At 41.3% G+C, this 19,854-nt stretch overlaps 1 protein-coding gene across 2 annotated transcripts in view; it reads right to left on the bottom strand.

Moving 5' to 3' along the window:
• pik3c2g (phosphatidylinositol-4-phosphate 3-kinase catalytic subunit type 2 gamma) overlaps nucleotides 1–19,854 on the bottom strand; it is a 57,792-nt gene that overhangs the window by 17,670 nt on the left and 20,268 nt on the right. For both annotated transcript variants that reach the window (XM_084409114.1, XM_084409115.1), the window contains 8 exons: nucleotides 18,448–18,653; nucleotides 18,172–18,357; nucleotides 13,702–13,795; nucleotides 13,314–13,408; nucleotides 11,613–11,793; nucleotides 11,419–11,526; nucleotides 10,668–10,760; nucleotides 8,212–8,341 (listed from right to left, as the gene is read on the bottom strand). In XM_084409114.1, coding sequence (XP_084265240.1) covers nucleotides 8,212–8,341; nucleotides 10,668–10,760; nucleotides 11,419–11,526; nucleotides 11,613–11,793; nucleotides 13,314–13,408; nucleotides 13,702–13,795; nucleotides 18,172–18,357; nucleotides 18,448–18,653 — 1,093 coding nt within the window. The remainder of the gene's footprint in view (nucleotides 1–8,211; nucleotides 8,342–10,667; nucleotides 10,761–11,418; nucleotides 11,527–11,612; nucleotides 11,794–13,313; nucleotides 13,409–13,701; nucleotides 13,796–18,171; nucleotides 18,358–18,447; nucleotides 18,654–19,854) is intronic.

Here is a 19,854-nt window from a genome sequence, read left to right as displayed (position 1 = left end):
GTTAAACATTTTTGAGGCACTTTTGTGTTTATTTGGTCCATGATCCTAACTTTAGTGTGTTAGCAGTGTTTGTGTGAAGTTCCTTTGTGGACTTTAGTGTAGACTAATGTCCAGTATTGCCTTTAGATATTTGTGATTGTCTGGGGTGAGTAAGCTTCTGTGTTTGGGTTAGCTCTACTTCTGTGTTTAAAGCTTTAAAAGCTTTGTTTGAGAGCATTTTTGCTGCTATTTGTCATTTTTGTAGCTGTGTGCTATTGGATCTGTTGTGTCGGCTGAACTCCTGTGTAGGAAGTAGTGTTACCACTTAAGTGTAGTTAGTGTTGAGTTTAGTAATGGCTTCTTTAGAAGACTTCCTAAAGGAACCTTCAGAAGAGTTACTTGAGTTTTTCACAAAGGATCAACTTTTGCAGTTGTCCTCTCATTATGATATTCCCATCACAAGTAGTGAGAAGCGACTGAAGGATAGTGTGAAGGAAATCATTTGAAGTGTTTTGATTGACAATGGTATTTTGAAAGTTAAGCAGGTTTCCCCACAATCCATGACTGCTCCTTTGTCTGAAGCTGTAATTGAGCTTAGGCTCAAAGAGCTAGCTTTCCAGGAGCAACAGCTAGAGGGTAATAGAAAATTAAGAGAGAGTGAACAAGAGGCTAAGGAGAAGGATAGAAAATTAAGAGAGAAACAAATGCATCTTGAACATGAACTGTCTCTTAAAGAGCTGGAATTAAAGGCTGCTGCTTTAACTCTAAGAGGTGATGTTTCTCCATTTGATGTTGGTAGACATATTAAGTTAGTACCTCCTTTTTCTGAGAAAGATGTTAAGAGATATTTTTCTCATTTTGAACGGGTGGCAACCACATCAAAGTGGCCTAGAACTGTGTGGACTTTGCTTTTACAAAGTGTTTTGGTGGGTAAAGCTCAGGAAGCTTATTCCGCTCTAAGCCTTGAGAAGAGTGCTAATTATGATGAGGGTAAAGCAGTTATATTGAAGGCATATGAGCTGGTTCCTGAAGCTTACCGCCAGCGCTTTCGAAGTGGTACAAAATTTGCTCACAACACTTATGTTGAGTTTGCAAAACAGAAGGAGAATCTGTTTGATCGGTGGTGTACATCTCAGAAGGTGGAAAGTCAGGAACATCTTAGACAACTCATTTTGCTTGAAGAATTTAAAAATTGTCTGCCTGATGTAGTGTCAGCAGAAGGCAATGACTTTAGAACAAGCTGCAATCTTGGCAGATGAGTTTGTCTTAACCCATAAGGTACATTTTGGTGACAAACAGGCTGAGTTTCAGGACCAGATTAAGCACAATAGGTCTCGGTTTGTAAAGTCTGGGCCCTTTGCCTCATCACCTGCCAATAAAATGACTAATGATGGTTTGATTTCAGAAAGGGCTTGTTTTTATTGTAAGAGACCAGGCCATCTTATCGCAGATTGTCCTGTTCTAAGTAAGAAACAAAAATCCGCAAAGACTGTAGCATTTGTAAGCCCTGTGTCAAGCCTTCCTCTGGCATCTTCAGTTGCTAATGTTTCATGCAAGAAAGGTGAGTTAGCTGGCTCATCATCATTTTTGATGGATGGTTTTGTGTGTCTGTCTTCTGACCCTGAACACAGGCAAGCTATCAAGATCTGGAGAGATACTGGAGCTTTTCAACCTGTGATTTTACGTGATGTCTTGTCCTTCAATGAAAAGTCAGCTCAAGGTTCAGAGGTAATTGTCAAAGGTTTTGGTGGACGATTTTTGTCCATGCCTTTACATAGCATTAATCTCCAATCAGATTTAATCTCTGGGGATGTTGTTGTTGCACTTTGTTCCCAGATTCCCATAGATGGTGTGTCCTTTATTCTAGGGAATGATTTAGCTGGTGGGAAAGTGCTAGCTGTCCCTGAAGTAACCTCTACTCTCCTCAAGTCAGATGGTCCAGATGAACTTGAATTGGTATTTCCAGAAACTTTTCCTGTTTGTGCAACTATTCGTGCCTAAGAGGCATGTTGAAGACAAATCTTCCAGCAGTCAATCTGTGATTCCACTTTATGATACTTTCATGGCCCGAGGTGACATGAACTTGGCAGGGGGTGGAAAGATGTTTCCATCTCGTGAACAGTTAATACTAGCAAAAACAAGACCCCACTTTGTCACCCATGTTTGACTATGTAGTGTCCGATGAAGTACTATCAAATGTTGCTTCTGGCTATTTTGTTAGTGATGGTGTTTTGATGAGAAAGTGGACAGATCCAAAAATATCACGTGAGGATGACTGGAGTAGTGTGTTTCAAGTGGTGGTTCCAGAAGTTTATCGATCTGACATATTGTATCTCGCCCATGATCATTGTCTGTCTGGTCACTTGGGTGTCAGGAAAACTTTGGATCGTGTGTTAAGGCATTTTTTCTGGCCTGGGGTGAGGTATTGTACCGATGTGTCATGTTTGTCAGGTTGTAGGCAAACCTAACCAGTCTATTCCTGCAGCTCCATTACATCCTATTCCTGCCATTGGAGAGCCATTTGAACATGTTTTGATTGATTGTGTTGGACCTCTCCCCCATACCAAGTCAGGTAATCAATATCTTCTCACAATTATGTGTGCCGCCACAAGATTTCCTGAAGCTGTCCCTTTGCACAAGGTCGCAGCCCCTGCCATTTCCAAAGCCCTTATTAAGTTTTTCAGTGTTTGGACTACCAAGAGTTGTTCTGTCTGATCAAGGGTCTAATTTTATGTCTCGCCTTTTCTCCCAGGTGTTAAGGCAGTTGTCTATTCAGCATAACATTTCATCTGCGTATCATCCAGAGCCTCAAGGTGTACTTGAGAGATTGCATCAAACTCTCAAGACTATGCTGAAAACCTACTGCAAAGAGTTTGAGAGACTGGGATGATGGCGTTCCTCTGCTCCTCTTCACAGTTAGAGAGGTGGTTCAGGAATCCCTTGGTTTCAGTCCAGCTGAACTTGTGTTTGGCCATACTGTGAGGGGGCCCTTGAAACTGGTAAAGGAGAAATGGTTAGATGTTGAGCATTCTACTCCTACTAACCTCTTGGACTATGTGTCTAACTTTCGTTTCAGGCTTAGTTGAGCCTAACCTAACCCTAACCCTGACTGGCCAAAGAAAATTTGAAAGCAGCTCAGGAGAAGATGAAGACTTGGTATGATCCAAAGGCTAAACATTGTGTGTTTTGTTCAGGAGACCAAGTGCTTGTGCTCTTACCAATACTGGGTTCTGCGTTGCAGGCTCAATATAGTGGTCCATATACCATTGATTGGAAAGTTGGTGAGTAACTATTTGGTTAAGACTCCAAATCGTAAAAGGAAAACCTGCATGTGCCATGTGAATTTACTCAAGCCTTACTTTGACCGTAATCAAACAGCATCTACAGAGGTCAAGGCCTTGCCTGCACTGAATGTTCCATCTACAGAGATAGAAGGAAGTGTTGCTGTTTCTGAGATTGCTCAGAGTAGATTGCCAAATTCATTTGTCATATCTAAATGTTTCTGAGCACTCTGATGTTATTCGGTTAATTGTTCAATATTTGGCCTTGTTTTCTGATGTTCCATCTTGTACCAATGTGCTAGAGCATGACATTGATGTAGGTCAAGCTAACCCTATTAAGAAACACCCATATAGATGGTTAGTGGTTAGTGGCATAGGTTAATGCGATGGAGCCTGTTTTTGCAGGGATTTGACCTTACAGTCTGCCACATTCGTGGGAAGGATAAAGTTTTGGTGGATGCTCTGTCAAGGTCATAAGTGCTTGTGTTTGTTTATATTTCATGTACTTGTTGACTTTGCCATAGGTTATCCTATAGCAACGTTTTAAGGGTGAGAGTGTTATGTGGGAGTGTTCTGATCTGTGTTTCATAGCAGTTTCCCTGGTTGCTCACCTGCAATCAACCAGTTAATTGGTGTCATCTGACGGGAGCCATTTAAATCTAGGACACATGCTCTCTCGCTCTCTTGTCTTGCCAGCCAGCACTGCAGTAGCAGTGTTTTTTGTCTCTACAGTCCCCTTTTTCTTTTTATATTTAATAAACGTTCTTTTGATTGGCAGATTTCAGTTTTTTTGTCCTTTATGTTGCATCCCTAAAGCCAGAGTTGTAAACACTCATACTCACACACTCATATTTATACTCACACACACTCATATTTATACTCACACACATACTCATATTCACACTCATAACACTCATTCTCATACTCACACACTCATAATCACACTCATATTTATTCTCACACACACATTTATAGTCATACACGCATACTCAAAATACGCATACTCAAAACACTCATACTCAAAACACTCATACTCAAAACACTCATACTCAAAACACTCATACTCAAAACACTCATACTCAAAACACTCATACTCAAAACACTCATACTCAAAACACTCATACTCATACCTGCAAACTAGTCGCTTTTCGGCGAAAATCGCCGTTTTGAATGGAAAAATATCATCCACGTGAATCGTGTAGATTCATCACGCGAGTCATTTGGCCAATAACAGTCAAGATAACGGCAGCGTCTTCTTTGAAAAGCACCTGGTTGCAGCTTTCCCGCGGGCCGCGGATGAATTCAAGTTAGTGAACATGTTTAACATTAACGTTATAATGGAAAGTAAACTTGTCGGCTACTCAGCTAACGTAAGATCAGCATAGAATTAGATAGAAAATCTACTGACATTTTCGTCAACGAATAAAAACTAGACGAAAATGTTAGATAGTGACGATTTGGGAAGCGATCCATTCAGAACTGATAGTAGATGCGCACATTTGTACTGTAACGTGCTGATGTACCCAGCGGGACAGGAGTTGGCATGCGCTGCATGTCTCATGTCTCATCTTTCTGTGCGCACGCACACACCCAACCCGAAGCGTGCAGCCATAGACACAGCGCGCGAGTACTGAATTGAGCTCTGTTTCGTGTCTGAATGGACAAATACACACAACATTATGTCTAAATGTCCGTTTTGGAGAGTATTCACGTAAAATATGTCGATTATGTCTTAAACAGTTGTGAGTGTGCAATTCTGGATCCGCATGTCATTGGAAATGATCCGATGTCTTAAAGTGACAGTGGGTAATAAACCTAATGCGGTCTGTGTCCTTAATATTGATCAAGCAACAAAAGAAAAAGAAAAGCATTCACTGCTTATTAATAGCTTTAATAAGGATTAATTATATTTAATTCATTTAAATATGTCTGCTTGAAAGAATAAAGAATGATGTATGCAAGTAGTTATAAAGAATGCATATATCATTAATTGAAAAGAAGACTGTGTTCTACTTTAGGAAAAGTGGTTTTATTTAATTTTAAGATATTTCTTAAATCACAGTAGCTAAATCTGTATCTGTATTGCATGTTCAAACTTTAAAATCAATTATATTAACAGGTTAATAGATGTTTTATCCGGGAGATACCACCTGCTGTTGGTGTGGCCCGAAAGAGGCACATGGCAAAACAGAGAAAACAGAGAAAATGGGCCCTTTTTCAGACCTTCTGAGTTTGAAGGTATGCATACTCAAAACACTCATACTCATTTATACTCACACACTCATACACTCATTCTCACACACTAACAAGCATACACTCACACTCATACTCACTCTCATACTCAGAACACTCATACTCATAACACTCAAACTCACACTCATATTTATACTCACACTCATGTTTATTCACACACTTACACTCAGAACACTTACTCACACACTCATACTCACTCACACACTCATACTCACTCACACACTCATACTCACTCACACACTCATACTCACTCACACACTCATACTCACTCACACACTCATACTCACTCACACACTCATACTCACTCACACACTCATACTCACTCACACACTCATACTCACTCTCACACTCATACTCAGAACACTCATACTCAGAACACTCATACTCAGAACACTCATACTCAGAACACTCATACTCAGAACACTCATACTCAGAACACTCATACTCAGAACACTCATACTCAGAACACTCATACTCAGAACACTCATACTCAGAACACTCATACTCATTTATACTCACACACTCATTATCACACACTAACAATCATACACTCACACTCATACTCACTCTCATACTCAGAACACTCATACTCAGAACACTCAAACTCACACTCATATTTATACTCACACTCACACTCATACTCACACTCAAAATCATACACACACTTATTTATACTCACACACGCATACTCAAAACACTCATTCTCATACTCACACACTCATACTCATACTCACACACTCAAACTCACTCATATTTACTCACACACTCATACTCAGAACACCAACACTCATACTCAGAACACTCATATTCATACTCAGAACACTCATACATTCATATTTATACTCACACATTCATACTCACACTCATGTTTACTCACACACTCACACTCAGAACACTTACTCACACACTCATACTCACTCACACACACTCATACTCACACACACTCATACTCACACACACTCATACTCACACACACTCATACTCACACACACTCATACTCACACACACTCATACTCAGAACACTCATACTCAGAACACTCATACTCAGAACACTCATACTCAGAACACTCATACTCACACACTCGCACTCACACTCACACACTCGCACTCACACACTCGCACTCACACACTCGCACTCTCACTCTCATACTCACACTCTCATACTCACTCTCATACTCACACTCTCATACTCACACTCTCATACTCACACTCTCATACTCACACTCTCATACTCACACTCTCATACTCACACTCTCATACTCACACTCTCATACTCACACTCTCATACTCACACTCTCATACTCACACTCTCATACTCACACTCTCATACTCAGAACACTCATACTCAGAACACTCATACTTATACACTCACACTCAGAACACTCATACTCACACACTCATACTTATACACACACTTACACTCACACGCTCATATTTATATTCATACACTTACACTCATACTCACACACTCACACTCAGAACACTCATACTCACACGCTCATATGTATACTCACACACATACTCACACACTCATTCTCAAACTCAGAACACTCATACACTCACACGCTCATATGTATACTCACACTCATACTCACACACTCATTCTCAAACTCAGAACACTCATACTCATTCACACTCGCACATATATATACTCACATACTTACACTCATACTCACACACTCATACTTATACACTCACACGCTCATATTTATATTCAAACACTTACACTCATACTCACACTCATACTCTCACACTCAGAACACTCATACTCACACTCATACTCACACGCTCATATGTATACTCACACACTCACTAGGGCTGGGAAAAAAATCGATTTGATTTAAAAATCGAGTTGGTAGGTCAAATCGATTCATATTTTCAAAAAATCGATGTTTTAGATTTTTTTTCTCCCCCTCTTCAGTAGCCTATAGCGTACAATAGCCTACATACATTTTGCATTCGCCAAATCTTCTTTCAGGGTTTCCGTAGCACGCTCTCTGCGGCGCAGCCCTCTGCCCCTCCCCTCACACTCACACTCAGACTCATACTCACACACTTATACTCAGACTCATACTCACACACTCAATCATAATCATACTCACATTTATACTCACAAACTCAATCATACTCAGAACACTCACACTTAGAACACTGACACTCACACACTCATACTCACACACTCACACTCACGCTCAGAACACTCACACTTAGAACACTGACACTCACACACTCATACTCACACACTCACACTCACACACTCACACTCAGACTCACGCTCAGAACACTCACACTTAGAACACTGACACTCACACACTCATACTCACACACTCACACTTACACACTCATACTCCGAACACTCATACTCAGAACACTCGTACCCATAACACTCATACCCATACTCAGAACACTCATACAGGATTACTAGACACTGTTGGTATTCAATACACTGCAAATAACTGGAGTGTGTGTGAATCTGTAGCATAGGAGTGAAAGAGACACAGCGTGTTCGTCAGATTCAGTCAGGTTTACTCTGAATATCTGCTTCTGCACTGACTGAACACGATTGAACACAAACCTAAATAAAATATTTGCCAAGAATCTAAAGTACTAATGCCATAAACTGAGTAAAGGATGTAATACATCAGTATGATTATAATAGACTGACCTCGATCTCACACACACTCTCACACAGACTGACCTCTATCTCTGCCAGCAGAAAGGCATCTGTATGTGACCATGCGCATATCCAGCCGCTCGAGCCTCCACATGCGGTCCAGGAGACGCACGATCTGCAGCACCAGCATGTCCTGCCGCAGGTTCTCTCCGCTCTGAAACACACACACACTCCGCTCAGCCGGACTGAAACAACAGCACACACACACACACACACACACACACACACACACACACACACACACACACACACACACACTCCGCTCAGCCGGACTGAAATAACAGCAGACAAACTCTGCTCAGCCGGACTGAAACAACAGCACACACACACACACACACACACACACACTCCGCTCAGCCGGACTGAAATAACAGCAGACAAACTCTGCTCAGCCGGACTGAAACAACAGCACACACACACACACATTCCGCTCAGCCGGATTGAAACAACAGCACACACACACACACACACACTCCGCTCAGCCGGACTGAAACAACAGCACACACACACTCCGCTCAGCCGGACTGAAACAACAGCACAGACACACACACACACACACACACACACACTAGGGCTGAACGATTAATCGCACTTTACATGTAATCGCACTTAAATCGAGATGTCTTATCGCGATTTTAAAATCGCAAAGGCTGTGATTATACACTCACCTAAAGGATTATTAGGAACACCATACTAATACTGTGTTTGACCCCCTTTCGCCTTCAGAACTGCCTTAATTCTACGTGGCATTGATTCAACAAGGTGCTGAAAGCATTCTTTAGAAATGTTGGCCCATATTGATAGGATAGCATCTTGCAGTTGATGGAGATTTGTGGGATGCACATCCAGGGCACGAAGCTCCCGTTCCACCACATCCCAAAGATGCTCTATTGGGTTGAGATCTGGTGACTGTGGGGGCCATTTTAGTACAGTGAACTCATTGTCATGTTCAAGAAACCAATTTGAAATGATTCGAGCTTTGTGACATGGTGCATTATCCTGCTGGAAGTAGCCATCAGAGGATGGGTACATGGTGGTCATAAAGGGATGGACATGGTCAGAAACAATGCTCAGGTAGGCCGTGGCATTTAAACGATGCCCAATTGGCACTAAGGGGCCTAAAGTGTGCCAAGAAAACATCCCCCACACCATTACACCACCACCACCAGCCTGCACAGTGGTAACAAGGCATGATGGATCCATGTTCTCATTCTGTTTACGCCAAATTCTGACTCTACCATCTGAATGTCTCAACAGAAATCGAGACTCATCAGACCAGGCAACATTTTTCCAGTCTTCAACTGTCCAATTTTGGTGAGCTCGTGCAAATTGTAGCCTCTTTTTCCTATTTGTAGTGGAGATGAGTGGTACCCGGTGGGGTCTTCTGCTGTTATAGCCCATCCGCCTCAAGGTTGTGCGTGTTGTGGCTTCACAAATGCTTTGCTGCATACCTCGGTTGTAACGAGTGGTTATTTCAGTCAAAGTTGCTCTTCTATCAGCTTGAATCAGTCGGCCCATTCTCCTCTGACCTCTAGCATCAACAAGGCATTTTCGCCCACAGGACTGCCGCATACTGGATGTTTTTCCCTTTTCACACCATTCTTTGTAAACCCTAGAAATGGTTGTGCGTGAAAATCCCAGTAACTGAGCAGATTGTGAAATACTCAGACCGGCCCGTCTGGCACCAACAACCATGCCACGCTCAAAATTGCTTAAATCACCTTTCTTTCCCATTCTGACATTCAGTTTGGAGTTCAGGAGATTGTCTTGACCAGGACCACACCCCTAAATGCATTGAAGCAACTGCCATGTGATTGGTTGATTAGATAATTGCATTAATGAGAAATTGAACAGGTGTTCCTAATAATCCTTTAGGTGAGTGTATGTTATGCGCAGCTTGTCATTGATGATCGGCTCAGTAAACGCTGCTCACTCTGAAAGCACTGTGAGTTTGAGTCACTTATAACGTGCATTTGAAAAAACAACACACGTCAAACATCTTTCCAAACATGAGACGCATTTATGAACCTCTTGTCCAACAACAGACGACATTTAATAACATGCATTTACTCCAAACTCACTTCATAACACAGTTGAGCTCCTCCTTCTGTGAGATGATGTTCTTCTTACACAGAATAAGGCAGTCGTGTGTTTATTAGTCATGTTTAATCAAAGTGTTTCAATCTTCTGTTTATTCAGTTACAGCGATAGGGATTTCCTGGAATGATGCGCATTATTGTACTTCTGCGGCGGGGCATATTTATCGTGTTTGCATGAGAGCGCCCTCTGGCGTTCAGATGGAGCAGTATTTACTACCAATCACCCGCACTGCACTGACAAGCTGCGCATAAAATAATCGCAGCCTTTGCCAAATCGCGTGCGGTTTTATTGCGCTTAATCGTTCAGTCCTAACACACACACACACACACACACACACACACTCCTCTCAGCCGGACTGAAACTGCTGAAGACCCTCATACCTTGCAGATGACGCTGTAGTTTCTTCCCAGCGGGTCGGCGGTGATGAAGGACACTTCCACAGGAGCTGCGTTTGAGTTATAAACCTTAAAAGCCTGAGAGACACACAGGGTTTCTTATGATTCACACAAAACAAACACTACATCACTAACACTCACAGATCCTATAGTTCAGCAACGGCATTGACGTTCAGATCCTCCGTATCTCTAGCTCAAATCCAGAGAACATGCCGGATATTAACCTCAGCGAACCGGGAACGTTCTCTCAGTTATGAACAAACGTTCTTCCAGTAACATTAGTAGAACATTAATTCACAGTTATCTGGCCTTTAACAATGTTCTCTAAACATTAGCACACAAACATTATTTATACATTGTTCATGGAGCGCTTTTTCTGAAATGTTTTAGTTGATAATCGTCTAACGTATTTAAATGTTTCTTCTTGTTTCAGAACATTCAGAAAAATCTTTTATATGAACATTAGCAAAACATTCTTAGAACATGTTTTTGTTCGCTGGGAAGCTCCTTCACAACTGAATCTTATTGAACTGTGAACTTTTTTTTTTACCATATTTTACTGACATAGAAAACAAGGAGAAAAGTTCATTACTGATTAAAGATTGTAAAGTATCAGGGATTATTGAATGATTTAAAGTTTAGTACAAGACAACATATGCACAGGGTTTGACCTCTGAACTTGAACTGTCTGAAACCCTGCGTCTGTAAATCTCACGGAAGCGTTTACTGACTTTACCTCGATATTCACACCCTTGACCTCGACCGCCGGGTCTAGCGGAAGCCTGCAGGACAGACCCTCGGTGAAGAAGCTGGCAATCTTCCATCGCTCTCTGCGAAACACATCCTGCACAAACACGACACTTCAGCACTAAACCGGTGTGTGTGTGTGTGTGTGTGTGTGTTAGAGCTGCTGTGTGTTCCAGCTCACACCTTTCTCTTGTGTTTGTCCGCGGTGTGTATTCTCTGGGCCAGGTGTGTGAGCAGATCCATCAGTCGACTCTCCCGCTGCAGTTCGAGTCTCAGCGCACGTCCACAGCAGTGCATCAGCGCCGACAGAACCTTACTGATCCAGCTCTTATAGAGCCAGTCCTCCAGAGCGTCCACCAGCAGCCTACACACACACACACACACACACACACACACACACACACATCAGCGCCGACAGAACCTTACTGATCCAGCTCTTATAGAGCCAGTCCTCCAGAGCGTCCACCAGCAGCCTACACACACACACACACACACACACACATCAGCGCCGACAGAACCTTACTGATCCAGCTCTTATAGAGCCAGTCCTCCAGAGCGTCCACCAGCAGCCTACACACACACACACACACACACACACATCAGCGCCGACAGAACCTTACTGATCCAGCTCTTATAGAGCCAGTCCTCCAGAGCGTCCACCAGCAGCCTACACACACACACACACACACACACACACACACACACACACACATCAGCGCCGACAGAACCTTACTGATCCAGCTCTTATAGAGCCAGTCCTCCAGAGCGTCCACCAGCAGCCTGCACACACACACACACATCAGCGCCGACAGAACCTTACTGATCCAGCTCTTATAGAGCCAGTCCTCCAGAGCGTCCACCAGCAGCCTACACACACACACACACACTATCTTTGTGGGGACTCTCCATAGACTTAATGGTTTTTATACAATACAAACTGTATATTCTGTCCCCTTACACTAACCCTACCCCTAAACCTACCCATCACAGAAAACTTTCTGCATTTTTACATTTCAAAAAAATATAATTTAGTATGTTTATTAACCCATTCCCCTCATGGGGACCACTGGCTGGTCCCCACAATGGAGGTGATCTCAGGTTTTACTATCCTTGTGGGGACATTTGGTTCCCACAATGTAATATAAATCAAACGCACACACACACACACACACACACACACACACACACACACACACACACACATCAGCGCCGACAGAACCTTACTGATCCAGCTCTTATAGAGCCAGTCCTCCAGAGCGTCCACCAGCAGCCTGCACACGCACACACACATACACACACACATCAGCGCCGACAGAACCTTACCGATCCAGCTCTTATAGACCCAGTCCTCCAGAGCGTCCACCAGCAGCCTACACACACACACACACACACACACACACACACACACACACACACACACATCAGCACCGACAGAACCTTACCGATCCAGCTCTTATAGACCCAGTCCTCCAGAGCGTCCACCAGCAGCCTACACACACACACACACCAGCGCCGACAGAACCTTACTGATCCAGCTCTTATAGAGCCAGTCCTCCAGAGCGTCCAGCAGCAACTCTCTCTCACACACACACACACACACACACCAGTGCCGACAGAACCTAACTGATCCAGCTCTTATAGAGCTGCAGCGTCCACCAGCAGCCTACACACACAAATAAAGCGCCCAAATGTTCCGCAACCGGCACACTAAGAGTTAACAGGCTACAGCTTGATAATTCATTCAGTGCAGTAGAAAGTGCTAAACCGTAGCTAATATAGTGTGTGTGTGTGTGTGTGTGTGTGTGTGTGTGTGTGTGTGTGTGTGTGTGTGTGTGTGTGTGTGTGTGTGTGTGTGTGTGTGTGTGTGTGTGTGTGTTCCCGCACCAGTACAGCTGCTGAGCGATACGGATACAGCGCAGGGATCTGGACAGTAGCAGCGACACCAGCGGCCCATCAGAGTCCCACTCCGTCTTCAGAGCCTGAGGAGGAACACACACATCAGGATTCACAACTACAACACTGATCGTGTGTGTGTGTGTGTGTGTGTGTGTGTGTGTGTGTGTGTGTGTGTGTGTGTGTGTGTGTGTGTGTGTGTGTGTGTGTGTGTGTGTGTGTGTGTGTGTGTGTGTGTCTGTGTCTCAGATGTGTGTTTACAGGCGTGTGTCTCAGATGTGTGTTTACAGGTGTGTGTGTGTGCGTCTCAGATGTGTGTTTACAGGTGTGTGTGTGTGTGTGTGTCTCAGATGTGTGTTTATAGGTGTGTGTGTCTCACCTGCACCAGTTGTGGCAGAAACTCCTCCAGTTGACTGTCGCACATCTGCTGGAAGCGCTGCACAGCCACTGAACGCACAAACTGGTCATGAAACCTGAAAGATCATCACACACACACACATACACTAAACCCGTCAGAAGCAGGAACACAGTAAAGCTGAGTCTCTGTCTGTGTGTGTGACCTGATGAGCAGCAACTACACACACTCCACTGTATAGATAAGACTGTATTGATAAGTTGATAACTCCACTGTACTGATAAATCACACAACAGGATCTGAAAAACCAGTCACTCCAGAAACACAGCTTTACAGTTCAAATAATACAGATTTGGATGAAAACAAAACCAGTTTTATAAAGTGACAAACCTCATATTTTAGCCATTTTTTTTAGAAAAGGGATGAGTCAAAATGATAAATTATTATATTCATATTTATTTAAAATATGATATATTTCATATATATATATAAAATCATAGTACACACCTGTCTTGACTCAGATTAATCTCAGCTGTTCTTGTAAGATATTCTCTAGTTGCTGCTACTATAAGAGCCGCACTTACACAGTTATTCCAAGATAACGTGTCACTTTGGTTTTTATTGGCATTGCACAGGTTTTGTTTTTTACATAAAAGGTGCAAAAGGTCTGATATGATTTTATCCTAATTGTTTAGATGTAAGGTGGACAGCAGAAATATAGCAGTTACCCTGGTAAACCCAGTATACAACGCAGCTGCGCTTCTTATGATGGATAGATGCACTTTTATGATGGATAGATGCACTTTTATCATGTGGATAGATGCACTTTTATCAAGGATAGATACACTTTTATCATGTGGATAGATGCACTTTTATCATGTGGATAGATGCACTTTTATCATGGATAGATGCACTTTTATCATGGATAGATGCACTTTTATAATGTGGATAGATACACTTTTATCATGGATAGATGCACTTTTATCAAGGATAGATACACTTATGATGGATAGATGCACTTTTATCATGTGGATAGATGCACTTTTATGATGGATAGATGCACTTTTATCATGTGGATAGATGCACTTTTATCATGTGGATAGATGCACTTTTATGATGGATAGATGCACTTTTATCAAGGATAGATCCACTTTTATCATGTGGATAGATGCACTTTTATGATGGATAGATGCACTTTTATGATGGATAGATGCACTTTTATCATGTGGATAGATGCACTTTTATGATGGATAGATGCACTTTTATCATGGATAGATGCACTTTTATCATGTGGATAGATGCACTTTTATGATGGATAGATGCACTTTTATGATGGATAGATGCACTTTTATGATGGATAGATGCACTTTTATGATGGATAGATGCACTTTTATGATGGATAGATGCACTTTTATGATGGATAGATGCACTTTTATGATGGATAGATGCACTTTTATCATGTGGATAGATGCACTTTTATGATGGATAGATGCACTTTTATCATGGATAGATGCACTTTTATCATGTGGATAGATGCACTTTTATGATGGATAGATGCACTTTTATGATGGATAGATGCACTTTTATCATGTGGATAGATGCACTTTTATGATGGATAGATGCACTTTTATGATGGATAGATGCACTTTTATCATGTGGATAGATGCACTTTTATCATGGATAGATGCACTTTTATCATGGATAGATGCACTTTTATCATGGATAGATGCACTTTTATCATGTGGATAGATACACTTTTATCATGGATAGATGCACTTTTATCAAGGATAGATACACTTATGATGGATAGATGCACTTTTATCATGTGGATAGATGCACTTTTATCATGGATAGATGCACTTTTATCATGGATAGATGCACTTTTATCATGGATAGATGCACTTTTATCATGTGGATAGATGCACTTTTATCATGGATAGATGCACTTATGATGGATAGATGCACTTTTATGATGGATAGATGCACTTTTATGATGGATAGATGCACTTTTATCATGTGGATAGATGCACTTTTATCATGGATAGATGCACTTTTATCATGGATAGATGCACTTTTATCATGGATAGATGCACTTTTATCATGTGGATAGATGCACTTTTATCATGGATAGATGCACTTTTATCATGGATAGATGCACTTTTATCATGGATAGATGCACTTTTATCATGTGGATAGATGCACTTTTATCAAGGATAGATACACTTATGATGGATAGATGCACTTTTATCATGTGGATAGATGCACTTTTATCATGTGGATAGATACACTTATGATGGATAGATGCACTTTTATCATGTGGATAGATGCACTTTTATGATGGATAGATGCACTTTTATCATGGATAGATGCACTTTTATCATGTGGATAGATGCACTTTTATCATGGATAGATGCACTTTTATCATGTGGATAGATGCACTTTTATCATGGATAGATGCACTTTTATCATGGATAGATGCACTTTTATCATGGATAGATGCACTTTTATAATGTGGATAGATACACTTTTATCATGGATAGATGCACTTTTATCAAGGATAGATACACTTATGATGGATAGATGCACTTTTATCATGTGGATAGATGCACTTTTATGATGGATAGATGCACTTTTATCATGTGGATAGATGCACTTTTATCATGTGGATAGATGCACTTTTATGATGGATAGATGCACTTTTATCAAGGATAGATCCACTTTTATCATGTGGATAGATGCACTTTTATGATGGATAGATGCACTTTTATGATGGATAGATGCACTTTTATCATGTGGATAGATGCACTTTTATGATGGATAGATGCACTTTTATCATGGATAGATGCACTTTTATCATGGATAGATGCACTTTTATCATGTGGATAGATGCACTTTTATGATGGATAGATGCACTTTTATGATGGATAGATGCACTTTTATCATGTGGATAGATGCACTTTTATGATGGATAGATGCACTTTTATGATGGATAGATGCACTTTTATGATGGATAGATGCACTTTTATCATGTGGATAGATGCACTTTTATCATGGATAGATGCACTTTTATCATGGATAGATGCACTTTTATCATGTGGATAGATACACTTTTATCATGGATAGATGCACTTTTATCAAGGATAGATACACTTATGATGGATAGATGCACTTTTATCATGTGGATAGATGCACTTTTATCATGGATAGATGCACTTTTATCATGTGGATAGATACACTTTTATCATGGATAGATGCACTTTTATCATGTGGATAGATGCACTTTTATCATGGATAGATGCACTTTTATCATGGATAGATGCACTTTTATCATGGATAGATGCACTTTTATCATGTGGATAGATGCACTTTTATCAAGGATAGATACACTTATGATGGATAGATGCACTTTTATCATGTGGATAGATGCACTTTTATCATGTGGATAGATGCACTTTTATCATGTGGATAGATACACTTATGATGGATAGATGCACTTTTATCATGGATAGATGCACTTTTATCATGTGGATAGATGCACTTTTATCATGTGGATAGATACACTTATGATGGATAGATGCACTTTTATCATGTGGATAGATACACTTATGATGGATAGATGCACTTTTATCATGGATAGATGCACTTTTATCATGGATAGATGCACTTTTATCATGTGGATAGATACACTTTTATCATGGATAGATGCACTTTTATCATGTGGATAGATGCACTTTTATGATGGATAGATGCACTTTTATCATGTGGATAGATGCACTTTTATCATGTGGATAGATGCACTTTTATCATGTGGATAGATGCACTTTTATGATGGATAGATGCACTTTTATGATGGATAGATGCACTTTTATCAAGGATAGATACACTTATGATGGATAGATGCACTTTTATGATGATAGATGCACTTTTATCAAGGATAGATGCACTTTTATCAAGGATAGATGCACTTTTATCAAGGATAGATACACTTATGATGGATAGATACACTTTTATCATGGATAGATGCACTTTTATGATGGATAGATGCACTTTTATCAAGGATAGATGCACTTTTATCATGGATAGATGCACTTTTATCATGGATAGATGCACTTTTATCAAGGATAGATACACTTATGATGGATAGATACACTTATCATGGATAGATGCACTTTTATGATGGATAGATGCACTTTTATGATGGATAGATGCACTTTTATCAAGGATAGATGCACTTTTATCATGGATAGATGCACTTTTATCAAGGATAGATGCACTTTTATCATGGATAGATGCACTTTTATCAAGAATAGATGCACTTTTATCATAGATCGATAGATGCACTTGTCATACACACAATGTCATATACACCAAGGATTGCTTGAGTGTGAGTAAATCATGGGCTAATTTTCATTTTTGGGTGAACTAACCCTTTCAGAAATAATACCCTAACCCATGTCTATTGAAGCTGTGACAGGAAACAGAAACAGCACGTACTCGTGGCTCAAGAGGAACAGAGCCTCCTCACAGCTGATGCCCCAGCGCTGCAGGATCCCGTAGATCTCGGACTGGTCCTGCGGTCTCCACTGAGGAGCGCTGCCCAACACCAGGTGTAGGAGTGAGTTCCTCGAGCTGCACACCTGCCGTCTGCTCCACAGGAACAGCTTCTCGTTCTCAGTCAACCTGTGGGCGATCAACAGAGGAAGTGACATCAGTGTCCACATCAGTGTCCACATTACCCACAGGTTCAGGAGAGGGTTATCTTATACTGACAGCGACAGGCAGTGTTTCTGAGACACGTCTGCTATTCTTTTCTGCAGCTCTTCACACGCAGGTTCACACAGAGGTTCACACGCAGGTTCACACGCAGGTTCACACGCAGGTTCACACGCAGGTTCACACGCAGGAGACCCGAGGACTGACCCGGGCCGTGCGGACACTCGCTCGTATCGCCACTGCTCAGAGTCTGGGAAACCAAGCTTCACACACAAACACACACGAAGGAGATTTCATTTATAAACTTAAGCCATAACAACATATACAATTATACTCTGGAATGAATCTCAAAAAAACATCTCAAGAGGAAGAAATGTGGTTGAATATGTTACATATACACATGTTCACTCATTGGGAAGAAAACACCCCTGTAAAACAGCTGGCTTTTGTGATGTAAAAACTGAAACAGATAAATCATATCAGACCTTTTGTAGCTTTAATGTTGTAACACTCCGCCCTTTAATGTTCTTTTTAAACAGCAGTGTTACTATAAACGCACAAGGGGATCTTTGGAATGAAAGCAGTAATCGCAGATATCACAAAACTTCAATAATGTCACATACTCAATGCTTTCTTAAACAGATAAATATGCATAAGAGCAGGTGTAAGAGAGTTAATAAGGCACACAGCAACAAACAAATTTTCAGACGGCGCTGAACAACATCCACAAAAGACGCACCAAACAGTTCAATTGAATGACGCGCTTAGCGCGGTATATTATAAAGGAATCAATTATCCCGTGCAACCCCACAATTGCCCCTTTTTTGTCCCAGTCCACAAAATTAAACTAAAAGTTCAAACTAAAAGAAAACTTCCAGGCTGGCTCAAGAGCGCGCTACAGTCTTTCCAACCAGGAAACAGTTAGTCCGCGAGATTAATCCTTTGTCGGAACGTAACGAAAAAACGTAATCCACAACAACAAAAAAAGGAAAAAGTAGAGCGTTGATCCAGTGGTATATCACGCCAAAAAATACAAAAATGAAGCTGATCTCACCAGATCCGTAGATCGTCGGGCAATGTTAACCCACACAGTTGGAAAGTTTGGGTCCGGGCACGTCCTCTTGCCGGAGACGCGCACACGAGTAAACAGTCCGTCCAGGTGGTTGAATAATTTTCTGTCCTTCTCTCCCCCATTAAAGCCGTCTCTTAACGTATCGTTGACAAGGCTATCAAACCATAAGGAACAAGCTTTAAATCTCTATAGCTGCAGCAAACAATACTGGCGCCATGTATTCAAAACACACCCTCTCTTGCTGATTCTCTCCACCCCCCTTAAGTAAGCTTGGGCGCGCCTTCATAGGAATTACAGGCGGCCGAGGCCTTAAAGAGACATCCCACATTCTTACCAAAATACACAGTGGAAACTAAATATATTACACAGCAATACATACGAGTATCATTCAT

The sequence above is a fragment of the Rutilus rutilus genome, assembly GCF_951802725.1.
Source record: "Rutilus rutilus genome assembly, chromosome: 5".
NCBI lineage: Eukaryota > Metazoa > Chordata > Actinopteri > Cypriniformes > Leuciscidae > Rutilus > Rutilus rutilus.
This window is presented reverse-complemented; position numbering and strand designations above follow the sequence as displayed.